This window comes from Thunnus albacares, chromosome 10 (genome assembly GCF_914725855.1).
Source record: "Thunnus albacares chromosome 10, fThuAlb1.1, whole genome shotgun sequence".
NCBI classification, from domain to species: domain Eukaryota; kingdom Metazoa; phylum Chordata; class Actinopteri; order Scombriformes; family Scombridae; genus Thunnus; species Thunnus albacares.
The window spans coordinates 16,810,504-16,828,242 of record NC_058115.1 but is presented as its reverse complement, the minus strand read 5'-3'; the positions used below and the strand labels follow the sequence as shown (position 1 = coordinate 16,828,242).

At 41.1% G+C, this 17,739-nt stretch overlaps 3 protein-coding genes across 12 annotated transcripts in view; all 3 read right to left on the bottom strand.

Annotated features, from left to right (window-relative positions):
• Nucleotides 1-17,739, bottom strand: part of LOC122990858 (protocadherin gamma-C5-like) — a 293,120-nt gene that overhangs the window by 157,023 nt on the left and 118,358 nt on the right. The gene's annotated exons all lie outside the window — the stretch shown is intronic.
• On the bottom strand, nt 1,024-17,734 carry LOC122990925. Its single transcript, XM_044364502.1, has 13 exons — nt 15,143-17,734; nt 14,778-14,799; nt 13,474-13,658; nt 13,098-13,362; nt 12,681-12,854; nt 11,353-12,239; nt 9,787-9,996; nt 9,438-9,561; nt 7,693-8,720; nt 6,616-6,819; nt 4,495-5,250; nt 4,343-4,377; nt 1,024-3,583 (listed from the first exon to the last, which is right to left on the bottom strand). Exons 1-13 carry the CDS (start codon nt 17,594-17,596, stop codon nt 1,024-1,026), a joined length of 8,904 nt encoding a protein of 2,967 aa, XP_044220437.1. The 5' UTR covers nt 17,597-17,734.
• Nucleotides 11,294-13,940, bottom strand: LOC122990875 (protocadherin gamma-A3-like). The gene has a single exon (XM_044364443.1). It carries the CDS (start codon nt 13,786-13,788, stop codon nt 11,335-11,337), a length of 2,454 nt encoding a protein of 817 aa, XP_044220378.1. The 5' UTR covers nt 13,789-13,940; the 3' UTR covers nt 11,294-11,334.

Sequence of the window (17,739 nt, the reverse complement as noted above, 5' to 3'; positions counted from 1 at the left end):
CAAGCAGAAAAACAGTGTTAAAAGGGGCGGACCGCTGCACTGCCTGTTTGGACAGTTACCGTCAGTGATGAATCAACAGCGGCGCTCAGAGCCCATTGACGGTAATGTATGTGATGTGCAAAACATTAGTAACAGTTCAAACTCACACTGTTTTAAAAATGAAAGCAAACCTTTACTCTTTTAATATGACAACTGATGTTAGGTAATAAAACATTGGTGATGATTTGTAGAATAATGATAAAATATGCAAACGTAAACTTTAAACAACACGATACTAATGCTGCTACTGTCAAGATCTGTAAATGAAACCAAAGCTAGAAGAAATATTCTTTTGGTTTATCCTTTTCTTTTCTGTTACCATATGATTTCCATTGTTTTCCGTGAAGTGGGTATGCAGATATTTTTCTCATTGAAACATAATTTGCATTTATTGACATAGGTCTTATAAATATTAATTTTATAGAGTGACAAAATCTTCATGGAAAGTTGAGGAATTGTTGCTGGCATTCCCATCGATGAAGCTGCGGAACTTAACTGCTGCGGATTATCTTAAATTGAATTAGCTATGCCTGCTTTAAAAAGAACAGGGTGTATGACATTTCCATATTGATGATTCTAGATAAAATTCTCATATAGTGTAGTTTGTTTAATTTATGCAAGGTATTTTAAAATTATTGATATATTACCTAGTAAAACTTGGCATGAAGAACATGGCAACAACATTCATTCAGCGACCCTTCCAGCACCATGGATAGCGACACTGAGGCGCTATTGACAGCCATGGACGTGCCATTTGCTCTAAATTAAAATTTTAAAAAAAGCAAGAACAACGATAAAATTGAGAACGAACGATTATGTTACTCACCAAAGTTGACATTAGTGAACAGTTGCCTGACAGTTGCTTTTCCACCTGCGGTGTATCAGCCGCATCTCCATCCACACTCACTAAACTTTGACTCATCGGTTGCATATATTTCATGTCACTCTTTCTAGAGTCAGTCGTCCTGCACACTCTCAACACAACTAAAAATAACCATTTGGTATACGTCTCAATTTAAAAACAATGCTTTTAAGTGTTGCATTATATGTCAAATTCAATGTAGAACAATGTTGAATTCTAACCTCTAGAGGAGAGTCTGGTTCATCCAGGATGCTCTTTTCGTTCTGTATCCGCTGCATCGTCCCTGTAGAACTGGGGTCCATTATCAGCACGTTCTGACTACCAGCTCTGCCAAACTTACAGTCACTCTTTCTGGAGTCAGTCGTCCTGCACACCTCGTAATTGTACACGTGTTGGAGAGTCCCTGTCCCCAAAGTGTCTGAGTAACGTGGTGGATAATATGGAATCACGGGGAGATTGGAGTGATACAGGATGCGAGACTGTCTCCATCTGTAGATTTTCACTGATATGATAACTACTAAACACGTGATGAAGAGGAAGGAAACTACAGCCAGAGCCAACACTAAGTAAAAAGTCAGGTTGTCATTGTACTCCTTGTCGTGTGTAAAGTCAGTGAACTCTGACAGCACTTCAGGGAAGCTGTCCGCCACCGCCACGTTAACAATGACTGTAGCTGAACGCGAGGGCTGCCCGTTGTCCTCCACTATAACAGTCAGTCTTTGTTTCACAACATCTTTATCAGTCACCTGGCGGATAGTTCTTATTTCTCCATTCTGTAAGCCCACTTCAAACAGCGCCCTGTCTGTGGCTTTCTGCAGTTTATAGGAGAGCCAGGCATTCTGTCCAGAGTCCACATCAACAGCCACCACTTTAGTGACCAGATAGCCCACATCTGCCGAACGAGGCACCATTTCAGCCACCAGAGAGCCGCCAGTCTGGACTGGGTACAGAACCTGAGGGGGGTTGTCGTTCTGGTCCTGGATCATTATTTTCACAGTCACATTGCTACTGAGTGGAGGTGAGCCTCCATCCTGCGCTTTCACACTGAGGTGAAGTTCTTTGAGTTGTTCATAATCAAATGAACGCACTGCGTGTAAAACCCCAGTTTCAGAGTTTATGGACACATAGTTAGACACTGGATTACCGCTGATTTTTGTGTCCTCCAGGAAATACGAGATCCTGGCGTTTTGATTCCAGTCAGAGTCCCGCGCGCTGACAGTGATGATTGACACGCCAGGGGAATTATTCTCTGTGACGTAAGCAGAATAGGAGTTTTTGTCGAACAATGGCACGTTGTCGTTTACGTCAGAGATTCTAAGTTGCAACGTGACAGAGCTAGAAAGAGGAGGAGACCCTGAGTCGGTGGCTATTATTGTAATATCATATTCAGAAGTAGTCTCTCTATCAAAATGCTGATCTGCCACCAAATTATAGTAGTTCGTTAATGACGACTGGATTTTAAAGGGAAGTGTTTTGTCTATAGTACATTTTATCTGTCCGTTTTTGTCTGAATCGACGTCTTTGACATTGATTACAGCTATTGTCGTGCCAAGATGAGCATCTTCTGATACAGTATTAGAAAATGACATGATATTAATTACAGGGAGATTGTCATTGACGTCACTTACATCAATTATAACTTTACTGGTACCAGTCAAACCTCCTCGATCCCTTGCCTCTAGCCTGAGCTCATATTTCTTCTCTTTTTCAAAGTCTATAAGCCCGGAAACTGAAATGATACCCGTGTTTTCGTCGATACTAAACACATCGACCGTACTCCCTTTTATTTTCGCAAAACTGAATATTATTTCCCCATTAGAGCCAATATCTGCATCAGTAGCGTTAACCGTTGTAATATAAGTCCCCTTTGGTGCATTTTCCACGACGACGGCCCTGTAAACTGACTGGTTGAATACAGGAGCATTGTCGTTTGCGTCTAAAACAGACACATTTATATCCACTGTGCCAGATCTCTGTGGGTTTCCACCGTCGACAGCTATTACTTTCAGAGGGAGATTGGGGTGTTCCTCTCTGTCCAATGGCTTCTGAAGCACCAGTTCAGCGTATTTACTGCCGTCTGGATTTGCATGCTGTTTGAGAATAAAATAATTATTCGGAGATATAATGTAATTTTGTAATGCGTTGGGTCCAACGTCAGGATCAACTGCGCTTTCGACTGGAAATTTAGCTCCGATTGTAGCAGATTCGCTCATTTCAAACATGATGTCTTTATTTGGAAAGAAAGGGGCATTATCATTTATATCTAAAATTTCAACAGTGACACGATGAAGTTCGATTGGGTTTTCTAAAATTATTTCAAAGCTGAGGCTGCACGGTGTCACGTCTCCACAAAGCTGCTCTCGGTCTATTCTCTCATTCACGACTAAAATCCCTTTGTCTGTCTTCAGCTCGGTGTACTGGATGTTTTCTCCACTCACGATACGGGCACGGCCAGAACGAAGCCGTTTCAGATCAAGACCGAGGTCTTGTGCTACATTGCCAATAACAGAGCCTTTTTTCATCTCCTCTGGAATAGAATAACGAATCTGGCCAGCCACTCGATCACCCATGAAAGTAAGCAAAATGAGAAAGCCTACTTTCCATCCTAATATACAAGACAATCGCCATCTTACACTTCTAGGGAAGAGTTGTCCTCGGGGTGCCATGTTAGAAACAACAGATCTTGATTAATCATGCGTCCTCAGTTGAAGAAAATAAACAAGAGCATATAATCCAGTTGAAACAAATAGTAGTACCCCTCGTATATTCCACAGACACGCAAAAAAATCGCCTCTTAACGCCCTGTCCTCCTACGAAGGACAATATATTTGCTGTAGTGCAGTGAGGGAGGGAAATGGGCAGGTTGTTAACACCCAAATCGTTTTGCTGACCAACAGCGTCACTTAGAGTCCAAAACCTGAACTCCTCACACTGGGAGTTAGAGGCCAAGTATTCATCCCCTCCGAATATAAACAGCTGCTACTCAGTTACTATTACCACATTTGCGTCTTATTTAAATTAAAAAAAAAAAAAAAAAAAGGATTCATTTGGGCAACTGAAATGACAGCAGAAAAAAATATACAAACTACAGTGACATCCCATAAAATGTTGTATTGTTAGAAATATGAAATAATAGGCACATAGTGACTTTGATGTATAAAGTATAGGAATGTCGCTGTCTGTGGTGCTGAAACGAGCAGCATTACAAATGCAGTGAAATGAGAACAAGAGCACGAGAAAGGGTGTAGAATATCAGTCTAAAAATGACTAATGTCGGACAAAATTCATTCGGTAGCTAAACTCTATTCATATGCTGCAGAACATTAACAAGTTGTCAGTCATTTAATACAGAATACAAGAGTGATTTTCAGTGGTGTCAATATGTATCTAAACATATTGTGGATTTTGTTATTGAGCCTTTATTTGACTCAAAAGTTTAACCTCAGCTGTCTGTTGATCATTTTAAATCCAAACAGCTGGCAGGTGAGTTTAAACATATAAAGTAAACAATTCACAGGTAGGAAACTGTGGGATCTGAGGTCACACGACAAAAGGTATTGTGTCTTTGAGACAGGTGATAAAGCTGAACTAACCTCTAGAGGAGAGTCTGGTTCATCCAGGATGCTCTTTTCATTCTGTATCCGCTGTATCGTCCCTGTAGAACTGGGGTCCATTATCAGCACGTTCTGACTACCAGCTCTGCCGAACTTACAGTCACTCTTTCTGGAGTCAGTCGTCCTGCACACCTCGTAATTGTACACATGTTGGAGAGTCCCTGTCCCCAAAGTGTCTGAGTAACGTGGTGGATAATATGGAATCACAGGGAGATTGGAGTGATACAGGATGCGAGACTGTCTCCATCTGTAGATTTTCACTGATATAATAACCACTAAACACGTGATGAAGAGGAAGGAAACTACAGCCAGAGCCAACACTAAGTAAAAAGTCAGGTTGTCATTGTACTCCTTGTCGTGTGTAAAGTCAGTGAACTCTGACAGCACTTCAGGGAAGCTGTCTGCCACCGCCACGTTAACAATGACTGTAGCTGAACGAGAGGGCTGCCCGTTGTCCTCCACTATAACAGTCAGTCTTTGTTTCACAGCATCTTTATCAGTCACCTGGCGGATAGTTCTTATTTCTCCATTCTGTAAGCCCACTTCAAACAGCGCCCTGTCTGTGGCTTTCTGCAGTTTATAAGAGAGCCAGGCATTCTGTCCAGAGTCCACATCAACAGCCACCACTTTAGTGACCAGATAGCCCACATCTGCTGAACGAGGCACCATTTCAGCCACCAGAGAGCCACCAGTCTGGACTGGGTACAGAACCTGAGGAGAGTTGTCGTTCTGGTCCTGGATCATTATTTTCACAGTCACATTGCTATTGAGTGGAGGGGAGCCTCCATCCTGCGCTTTGATGAAGAAAACCAATTGTTTGATTTGCTCATAATCAAATGCGCGCACCGCATGTATCACTCCGCTTTCTGAATTAATAGAAACATATTCAGAAACTGGAGATCCACCAATATTAGTATTCTCAAGAATATAAGAAATACGGGCATTTTGGTTTTCATCTGGATCTTTAGCCTTAACAGTGAGAACAGAAACACCTGGAGAATTATTCTCTGCAATAAACGCAGTGTAAACACCTTGTGAAAACACTGGAGCATTATCGTTCACGTCAGAAACTTTAAAATGAAACGTTCTTTTTGTTGACAGAGGAGGCATTCCTGCATCTGTCGCAACTACAGTGATATTATACTCTGAAACACTTTCACGATCTAATACAGTATCTGTTACCAAAGTATAGTAATTTCTTAAATTAGATTTAATCTTGAAAGGAGCATTTTGTTCTATTTTACATGTTACCTGTCCGTTTTCACCAGAATCGAGATCTTTAGCATTTATTATGCCAATAGTTGTACCAGGAGGGGAGTCCTCTGATACAGGACTAGTGAATGACATGACGCTTATGATAGGGGCGTTGTCATTTACATCAGTTACTTCAATTATCACTTTACTTGAATCTGTCAAACCTCCCTGATCCTTTGCATCGATTCTGAGTTCGTACTTTTTGTCTTTTTCAAAATCTATTGGGCCAGAAACAGATAATACACCAGAAACTTGATCGATGGACAACAAATCAGCTATATTGCTCTTCACGTTTGAAATGGAATATGTGATGTATCCATTCGATCCACTGTCTGCGTCTGTAGCATTAACAGTAACAATATTGGTGCCTTTTGTTGCATTTTCAATCACCGTGGCCTTATAAACTGACTGGTTAAATACAGGCGCATTGTCGTTTACATCTAAAACCATTATGTTTATATTAACGGTGCCAGATCTCTGTGGATTGCCCCCATCCATCGCTATAAGCTTTAAAGACAGATGGGAAACCTCCTCTCTGTCTAACTGCTTCTGAAGCACCATCTCAGCATATTTACTCCCGTCTGGATTTACATGCTGCTTTAACACGAAATTGTCGTTTGAGGTTAAAATATAATTTTGCAGGCCATTGACGCCAACATCAGGATCCTCTGCACTCTCCAGCACAAATCGCGCCCCAAGATTAGCTGACTCGCTTATGTCTAACATAATGTTTGATTTCTTAAATACCGGAGGGTGATCATTTACGTCTAACACTTCAATTGTTACGTGGTGTAGCTCCATGGGATTTTCTAAAATTATTTCGAAACTGAAGCTACACGGTGTTACGTCTCCACAAAGCTGCTCTCGGTCTATTCTCTCATTCACGACTAGAATCCCTTTGTCTGTCTTCAGCTCGGTGTACTGGATGTTTTCTCCGGTCACAATACGGGCTCGACCAGAACGGAGCCTTTTCAGATCCAAACCAAGATCCTGTGCTACATTACCGATAAGAGAGCCCTTCTTCATCTCCTCTGGTATAGAGTAGCGGATCTGGCCAGCGACGATATTGAAGAAGTATAGCAAAAAAAGAACCCGTAGAGGTCCATAATGCAAACGCCTTTTGCAGAGTGGCTGCTGATACGACATATCAGAAGAGGACATTTTCCGGGAAGAAAAGAGCTGAGCTTCTCCGATATGAATTTAATAACATCCACTCTTCCAAATGTGCTTTTATTCACGAAGAGAAACAAAGCCTGTAGACACGACACAACCTTTCTTTCCCGAAATGTATACGCTTCCTGATGTTCCCACTAAGCCTACTTCAACGTCATCTTACAAAGAACGTCATTATACTGCAACACAGAGACTATTGGTAGAAATTATATTCTTGATCAACAGCGTCACTTAGAGTCCAAAACGTGAACACCAAATGGTTAGGAAGTAAATAATAAAGTGTTTATCCGAAGCATAGAATAAAGGAGAAATATGTACGTGTGCACCGCACTGTTTCTGACCAAAAAAAAAAAAAGAAAAAAGAATGCATTTAATGGTGAGGACCACAACCACGTTATATTTGCAAATGTTGAGAAATCTGCCTCAAAAACACGCAATAATAATAATAACAATAATAACAATAATAATAATAATAATAATAATAAGAAGAAGAAGAAGAAGAAGAAGAATTTTATTATTATAATTATTATTAGTGGTTGTGGTAGTAATAGTAGTACTAGAAGAAGTTATGAAGGAAGTGTAATGTTTTCAAGCCATAGAGCACCTAATAGGAGCTGTCCGCACTGTGGTGCTGAAGAGAACCGTGTGCACTTCTTTTCGGTGAAACAGCAACCAACTACGTTTACCATTTCTTTTCAGTTCAGAGTAACAACGTTTCAAGAGGTTAAAATTATATGTATTGCACCTCACCTCTAGAGGAGAGTCTGGTTCATCCAGGATGCTCTTTTCATTCTGTATCCGCTGCATCGTCCCTGTAGAACTGGGGTCCATTATCAGCACGTTCTGACTACCAGCTCTGCCGAACTTACAGTCACTCTTTCTGGAGTCAGTCGTCCTGCACACCTCGTAATTGTACACGTGTTGGAGAGTCCCTGTCCCCAAAGTGTCTGAGTAACGTGGTGGATAATATGGAATCACAGGGAGATTGGAGTGATACAGGATGCGAGACTGTCTCCATCTGTAGATTTTCACTGATATAATAACCACTAAACACGTGATGAAGAGGAAGGAAACTACTGCCAGAGCCAACACTAAGTAAAAAGTCAGGTTGTCATTGTACTCCTTGTCGTGTGTAAAGTCAGTGAACTCTGACAGCACTTCAGGGAAGCTGTCCGCCACCGCCACGTTAACAATGACTGTAGCTGAACGAGAGGGCTGCCCGTTGTCCTCCACTATAACAGTCAGTCTTTGTTTCACAGCATCTTTATCAGTCACCTGGCGGATAGTTCTTATTTCTCCATTCTGTAAGCCCACTTCAAACAGTGCCCTGTCTGTGGCTTTCTGCAGTTTATAGGAGAGCCAGGCATTCTGTCCAGAGTCCACATCAACAGCCACCACTTTAGTGACCAGATAGCCCACATCTGCTGAACGAGGCACCATTTCAGCCACCAGAGAGCCACCAGTCTGGACTGGGTACAGAACCTGAGGGGGGTTGTCGTTCTGGTCCTGGATCATTATTTTGACAGTCACATTGCTGTTGAGTGGAGGGGAGCCTCCATCCTGCGCTTTGACGACGAAAGTCAGCTGTTTGATTTGCTCATAATCAAATGCGCGCACTGAATGTATTACCCCACTTTCTGCATTTACAGTAATATATCCAGACACCGGAGATCCACCGATATTAGTATCCTCCAGAATATAAGAAACGCGGGCATTTTGGTTTACATCGGGATCTTTAGCAAGTAGAGTGAGAACAGAAACACCCGGAGAGTTGTTTTCTGGGATAGACGCAATATAAACACTTTGTAGAAAAACTGGGGCATTGTCATTTACATCAGAAATTTTTAAGTTGAAGTTTTTCCTTGTTGACAGAGGAGGCATTCCAGCGTCTGTGGCAACTACAGTGATATTATACTCTGAAACACTTTCACGATCTAATACAGTATCCGTTACCAAAGTATAGTAATTTCTTAAATTAGATTTAATCTTGAAAGGAGCATTTTGTTCTATTTTAGATGTTATCTGTCCGTTTTCATTCGAATCAAGATCTTTTACATTTATAATGCCAATAGTGGTACCAGGAGGGGAGTCCTCTGATACAGGACTAGTGAATGACATGACGCTTATGATAGGGGCGTTGTCATTTACATCAGTTACTTCAATTATCACTTTACTTGAATCTGTCAAACCTCCCTGATCTTTTGCATCGATTCTGAGTTCGTACTTTTTGTCTTTTTCATAATCAATTAAGCCTGTTATTAAAATAACACCCGATTTTTCATCAATGGTAAACAAATCACTTAGACCACTGTTGAGATCTGAAAAATAATACGTCACCATACCATTTGACCCGATATCTGCGTCACTAGCATTTACAGTGGTAACGTAAGTATCTTTAGGAGCGTTTTCCATTACTGTAGCTTTGTACACCGATTGATTAAATACAGGCGCATTATCATTGATATCAAGTATAGTGATATCTATGTTTACTGTACCAGATCTCTGCGGAGTTCCGCCGTCTACAGCTATTAACTTCAGAGCCAGACTGGGCTGCTTCTCTCTGTCTAAGGGCTTCTGAAGCACCATCTCTGCATATTTCTTACCATCTGCATTAGAGTTCTGTTTCAGAACAAAATTGTCATTCTCGGTCAAAAAATATTCTCTAAGTCCATTAACTCCCACATCTGGGTCTTCTGCGCTTGTCAATGAAAATCGAGAGCCACTATTTGCCGATTCGCTGATTTCGAAATGGATGCTGTCTCTTTTGAATGTGGGCGAATGATCATTTATATCTGTTATTTCAACAGTAATTTGATGCAACTCCATAGGATTTTCTAAAATCACCTCAAAGCTGAAGCTGCACGGTGTCACGTCTCCGCAAAGCTGTTCTCGATCTATTCTCTCATTCACGACTAAAATCCCTTTGTCTGTCCTCAGCTCGGTGTACTGGATGCTCTCTCCGGTCACGATACGGGCCCGACCAGAACGAAGCCTTTTCAGATCCAAACCGAGGTCTTGTGCTACATTACCAATGACGGAGCCTTTCTTCATCTCCTCTGGGATTGAATATCGGATATGTCCGCTGACTATATGGTTGAGATAAAAAAGAAAGAACAGAATCTGCCAAATCTGTCCGCAGCCAAAACGCCATCTTACGCACCGGGTGTAGGGTGGCATTCCACATGCCATAGCAAAAGGAAGAAAAAACGAAAATATGTTCCACAACGATCTAAGCACAATGCTTATTCTGAAAAACACATAAAAACGGTTTTGTCTTTTCAGTTCAGCGCATCTATATATCTGAATGGATATATCACTTAATGCGAATCTGTTTGCTTCGAATCCCAAACGACATAATGCACAGTCTCTGCCTTTCTGTCATAGGCCAGAGTGGTAAAGGAGGGGACTGTTTGATAATGTTTTAGAGATGTTGAATTGGCCAACAGCGTCCCTCAGAGTCCAAAATCAGTAACACCAGTCAGCATGGACTGTTTTCTGGGAAATATTAAGTGGCTGATTATATTTGTTTGAGATGTATTGATTATTCACCGAAGCGAAAAAGAAAACGTCCACAGCAAAACCATTAAAAGCACAAAATAATCTCACCCTAAGTATTAATATAATGCGGCTCTAATGTAATTAGGTCTACAAATATGAAAATGTGTCATTAAAAACAGTGCAATACATGTCAAATAAATTTAAAAAAACAAACAAACACAAAAGTCCACTGTAATTATACAACGGATAGAGAAAACACTGGAGAGGAAAAGCTAGGGATTTGGTAAAATGTTAAATAAGCATTAAAAGTGCATTTTTGATTGGTATTATAAAAATGTTAGACCTATAATTTAATACAGCTCGGATGTAATTAGATCTACAAATATGAAATTGTGTGATTAAAAGCAGCGCGATACATGTCAACCAAATTAAGAAAAACTAAAGGCCACTGTAATTATATCATGGATAGAGAAATCACTGGAGAGGAAAAGCTAGGAATTAGCTAAAATGTTAAATGAACATTGAAAGGGCATTTTTGATTGTTGGTATCAAAAATGTTAGACTAATAATTTTAGAGACACACATACCATATTTTTTCAAAAATCACAAGTGAATACTCATAAACAGACTCCAGGGATGACACTCACTGTACGAGCAAATTAGCCCAGTGATGTAGCAGATTTCTAACATTGCAAAAAACAAGCAAGTTCTCAGTCGGTTAGCATAAAATGCAACGAAGTGATATAATAAAACCTGTAATACAGACGCAGCATTCCCGTTAAGTGATGCAAAGTCAGATGCTGTCCGTGGTGCTGAAAATTACGGTACCGGGTGCAACGGTTCACTATCAGTGTAACTAAACACAGGAAGAGAAATTAAGGCACAGAGACGAAGCTACATTATTAAACTCACCTCTAGAGGAGAGTCTGGTTCATCCAGGATGCTCTTTTCATTCTGTATCCGCTGCATCGTCCCTGTAGAACTGGGGTCCATTATCAGCACGTTCTGACTACCAGCTCTGCCGAACTTACAGTCACTCTTTCTGGAGTCAGTCGTCCTGCACACCTCGTAATTGTACACGTGTTGGAGAGTCCCTGTCCCCAAAGTGTCTGAGTAACGTGGTGGATAATATGGAATCACAGGGAGATTGGAGTGATACAGGATGCGAGACTGTCTCCATCTGTAGATTTTCACTGATATAATAACCACTAAACACGTGATGAAGAGGAAGGAAACTACAGCCAGAGCCAACACTAAGTAAAAAGTCAGGTTGTCATTGTACTCCTTGTCGTGTGTAAAGTCAGTGAACTCTGACAGCACTTCAGGGAAGCTGTCCGCCACCGCCACGTTAACAATGACTGTAGCTGAACGAGAGGGCTGCCCGTTGTCCTCCACTATAACAGTCAGTCTTTGTTTCACAGCATCTTTATCAGTCACCTGGCGGATAGTTCTTATTTCTCCATTCTGTAAGCCCACTTCAAACAGCGCCCTGTCTGTGGCTTTCTGCAGTTTATAGGAGAGCCAGGCATTCTGTCCAGAGTCCACATCAACAGCCACCACTTTAGTGACCAGATAGCCCACATCTGCCGAACGAGGCACCATTTCAGCCACCAGAGAGCCACCAGTCTGGACTGGGTACAGAACCTGAGGGGGGTTGTCGTTCTGGTCCTGGATCATTATTTTCACAGTCACGTTGCTACTGAGTGGAGGGGACCCTCCATCCTGCGCTTTGATAATTAAAATAAGCTGTTTGATTTGCTCATAATCAAATGCGCGCACCGCATGTATCACTCCGCTTTCTGAATTAATAGAAACATATTCAGAAACTGGAGATTCACCGATATTAGTATTCTCAAGAATATAAGACATACGGGCGTTTTGGTTTTCATCTGGATCTTTGGCCTTAACAGTGAGAATAGAAACTCCTGGAGAGTTATTTTCTGTGATAAATGCACTGTAAACACTTTGGGGAAAAACTGGAGCATTGTCGTTTACGTCAGAAATTTTTAAATTAAAGGCTCTGTTTGTTGACAGAGGAGGCCTTCCTGCATCTGTCGCAACAACAGTGATATTATACTCTGAAACACTTTCACGATCTAATACTGCGTCTGTTACCAATGTATAGTAATTTCTTAAATTAGATTTAATCTTGAAAGGCACATTTTGTTCTATTCTACAATTTACTTGCCCGTTATCCCCCGAATCAAGATCTTTTACATTTATTATGCCAATAGTTGTACCAGGAGGGGAGTCCTCTGACACAGGACTAGTGAATGACATCACATTAATGATCGGTGGATTGTCATTCGCATCAATCACCTCAACTATGACTTTACTTGAATCTGTTAAAGCTCCTTGGTCTGTTGCTTCAATGCGTATTTCATATTTCTTGGCTTTTTCATAGTCAATATGTCCTGAAAGAAAAATCACACCTGTAGTCTTGTCAATTTCAAATATATTATCAATGTCGCCTTGCATTTTGGAAATAGAATAGTATATCAAACCATTTGATCCGCTATCTGCGTCAGTGGCATTCACAGTGACGATATAGGTACCTCTTGCGGCATTTTCCATTACAGTGGTCTTGTAGACTGATTGGTTGAAAATAGGTGAATTATCATTAGCATCTAGGACAGTGATATCTATATTTACTGTACCAGATTTCTGTGGCGTCCCACCGTCCACTGCAATCAACTTTAGAGACAGACTTGGATATTGTTCTCTATCCAACGGTCTCTCAAGCACCATCTCCGCATATTTTCTTCCGTCAACATTTGAATGCTTTTTCAAAACGAAATTATCATTTGGAGACAAATTATAGTCCTGGAGCCCGTTGACTCCCACATCAGGATCATTGGCTGTCGGCAAAACAAAACGTGCTCCCGGTGCGGCTGATTCGCCAATCGTCAATTTCATGTCGTGCTGGTGAAAAGAAGGTGAATTATCATTTATGTCCAACACTTCGACCGTAACGTGGTGTAGCTCCATAGGGTTCTCTAAGATCAAATCAAAGCTGAAGCTACACGGCGTTACGTCTCCACAAAGCTGCTCTCGGTCTATTCTCTCATTCACGACTAGAATCCCTTTGTCTGTCTTCAGCTCGATGTACTGGATGCTCTCTCCGGTCACGATACGGGCCCGGCCAGAACGGAGCCTCTGCATATCTATTCCAAGATCCAAGGCGACATTACCGATAAGGGACCCTTTCTTCATTTCTTCTGGGATTGAATACCGAATTTGACCACTGACCATATGACTGAGAAAAAGGAGAAGCAGGACGCTTTGCGACGTCAGTTTGTAGCAAAAACGCCATCTTAGAGTCCGGTAGATGTGTTTTCTGGAATCCATGTTATGAAGAATTATCTTAAAATTATACTATCCAAACACTAAAACCCAACGATTAACAATCACGTTATTCAAGTGTAGATTAAAAGCAATGACATGTCCGGTTTCCTTTCTCGCGTAGTGAAAAATGCGAGAATCAAATCAAAGGCAGTTCTCTCTGCGCCCACCTCAACATCGTTTACAGTCTAAAGCATGTCCACTCTCCACTGAGCAGAGTAAAGAAAGGCACCGCCTAAAACACTATTCTGATTTGTTTTTACTTGACCAACAGCGTCCCTTAGAGTCCACTCGATGAATATCAACATTAAAATAATGGTAAATTCAATCTTCATAGGCACTGAATAACCACAATTTCTCTTAAAAAGACGAATAATATCATGATAACTTGAAACAAATACATGAATTATCATAGTAATAATTACAAAGCAGGCGTAAGCTCTTATCATTTTTGACAAATCAATGTATTTCTAAATAGAAAACTGTATTTAAAAAAAAGTGAATAACAGAATACCGTTTCCGCACTAAAGCAAAAAGAAAAATCTCCAGTAAAGAATCAATATGCTCTACAACATGGTACAGCAATCTAGCTGAATAAAATTAACTGCTACTTCCACACAGGCTATAAAATGGTTATCCATCTGAAAATTCCTATTTTTTTAAAATCTCGTCGCAACAATGACTCCTAAAATGATTCAGGCACTTAAAAGTTACATGAAAACTTATGTGGAAATTGCTGCAGTCTCCTGAATTTTACATGAAAAACTGTTCTGTATTAGCATTTGTGGTAAATTGTGATGTGTTTGAATTTCATATAATGCAGCAAAATATTAGAATGTTTAACTCGGGATGTGGCCTTATAAGCGATGCCATCAACACCAGCCGTGAGAGGTTCCGGTTAGATGACGCCATTAATTATTTAATTATTTAAATTTATTATTTAACCGTGACTACAATCTTCTCCCAACATCTACTAAGTGGTTTTGGTTGCGTACCTTTGACCACAATCTCACCATCCTTTAAATTACAAGTGTGGGTATGAGTTAAAATCGGTGACCCAAAAGCTGGACAGATGCATGCCAAAAACATCATCATATTTTGGAAGTGCAAAATACAAACGTATTAGCATAACTCGTATGCAATATACGGCTTGAAAAGACGTGCTCTCAATGACTATATCTGCGAAAAGTTATGCAGAAGCATAATCATACTAGTAATCCAAACTGACTGAGGTGCTGTCTATGGTGCTGAAAGTGAGGATACAGTGTGCAGGGGTTCACTATCAATGTAACTAAAAAAAGACAAAAACAGAGACACATAAAAGGACAGCAGCAAAGAAAAAACTATCTAACTAACTCACCTCCAGAGGAGAGTCTGGTTCATCCAGGATGCTCTTTTCACTCTGCATCCGCTGCATCGTCCCTGTAGAACTGGGGTCCATTATCAGCACGTTCTGACTACCAGCTCGGCCGAACTTACAGTCACTCTTTCTGGAGTCAGTCGTCCTGCACACCTCGTAATTGTACACGTGTTGGAGAGTCCCTGTCCCCAAAGTGTCTGAGTAACGTGGTGGATAATATGGAATCACAGGGAGATTGGAGTGATACAGGATGCGAGACTGTCTCCATCTGTAGATTTTCACTGATATAATAACCACTAAACACGTGATGAAGAGGAAGGAAACTACTGCCAGAGCCAACACTAAGTAAAAAGTCAGGTTGTCATTGTACTCCTTGTCGTGTGTAAAGTCAGTGAACTCTGACAGCACTTCAGGGAAGCTGTCCGCCACCGCCACGTTAACAATGACTGTAGCTGAACGAGAGGGCTGCCCGTTGTCCTCCACTATAACAGTCAGTCTTTGTTTCACAACATCTTTATCAGTCACCTGGCGGATAGTTCTTATTTCTCCATTCTGTAAGCCCACTTCAAACAGCGCCCTGTCTGTGGCTTTCTGCAGTTTATAGGAGAGCCAGGCATTCTGTCCAGAGTCCACATCAACAGCCACCACTTTAGTGACCAGATAGCCCACATCTGCTGAACGAGGCACCATTTCAGCCACCAGAGAACCACCGGTCTGGACTGGGTACAGAACTTGAGGGGGGTTGTCGTTCTGGTCCTGGATCATTATTTTCACAGTCACATTGCTACTGAGTGGAGGGGAGCCTCCATCCTGCGCTTTGACTACCAGCTGAAGTTGTTTAATTTGCTCATAATCTAAGGAGCGAACCGCGCTAAGAACTCCAGTTTCAGAGTTTAAAGACACATAAGTAGAAACTGGACTACCGCTCACTTGTGTGTCTTCTAAAAGATACGAAATTCTGGCGTTTTGATTCCAATCAGAGTCCCGCGCGCTGACAGCAAATATTGAAACTCCAGGGGAATTATTCTCTGTGACGTAAGCAGAATACATGTTTTTATCAAATAATGGTGCGTTGTCGTTTACGTCAGAAATTTTTAGATTTAATTTTGTTGAGGTAGAAAGAGGAGGAGACCCGAAATCAGTGGCTGTTATTGTTATGTTATATTCTGAGACTGATTCTCTATCAAAATATTGATCTGAGACTAAATTGTAATAGTTTGTCAGAGATGACTCGATTTTGAAGGGGAGTTTCCCATCTACAGAACATTTTATTTGCCCATTTTTTTCAGAATCTGCATCTTTTACGTTGAAGACTGCAATCGTTGTACCAGGACGCGCATCCTCAGACAAGGGGCCGGAAAATGACATTATATTTATAACTGGGACATTATCATTGACATCAACAACCTCAAATATAATTTTACTTGTCCCAGTAAGGCCACCCTGATCCTTTGCCTCCACTCTCACCTCGTATTTTCTGTCCCTTTCAAAATCTATTTGACCAGATACATAAATTGTGCCAGTGTTTTCGTCAATACTGAATATATCTGCTGCACTTCCTTTCATTTTAGACAAAGTGTAAGTAATGAGTCCATATGAACCGCTGTCAGCGTCTGTTGCATTTACTGTAATAATATTGGTGCCTTTCATTGTGTTTTCCATCACAGACGCTTTATACACTAATTGGTTAAATACTGGAGCATTGTCGTTGGCATCTAACACAGTCACATCTATATTTACTGTACCGGATCTCTGTGGTGTTCCTCCGTCAACTGCGATTAGTTTTAAAGAGAAATTAGGATGTTGTTCTCTGTCTAAAGGCTTCTGGAGCACCATTTCCACATATTTACTTCCATCTGGATTTGCATGTTGCTTCAATATAAAATTGTCGTTGGGTGATAAAATATAATCTTGCAATGCGTTTTGTCCCACATCTAGATCCTCTGCACTCTGCAGTGGAAACTGCACTCCGACTACAGCTGATTCGCTTATTTCCAAGCTGATAGCTTTATCTTTATTCGGGAAGACGGGAGCGTGATCATTTATATCCAAAACTTCAACAGTTATTCTGTGCAATTCGATTGGATTTTCCAAAATCACCTCAAAGCTGAAGCTACACGGTGTTACGTCCCCACAAAGCTGCTCTCGGTCTATTCTCTCATTCACGACTAGAATCCCTTTGTCTGTCTTCAGCTCGGTGTACTGGATGTTTTCTCCGGTCACAATACGGGCCCGCCCAGAACGGAGCCTTTTCAGATCAAGACCAAGATCTTGCGCTACATTACCAATGACAGAGCCTTTCTTCATCTCCTCTGGTATGGAATAACGAATCTGACCACCTACCATGTTAACCATATGAAGCAAGAGCACGAGCAGTCCTATTTGCCGTTGCATTGCAGAAAACAATCGCCATCTTAAGAATATGGAGGTGAGAGATTCTCGAGTTGTCATCATGGCAACAAAAATCAAGTAAGGTGATCTATATCCAACTGATGCGACGGCAAATCTTATCTCGATATATCCGTTTCTTGGTTACATGTAAACACGTCTTCAACGCTTACACACAAGTCTGTGAGGCCATGTTCTCTCTTATGTGC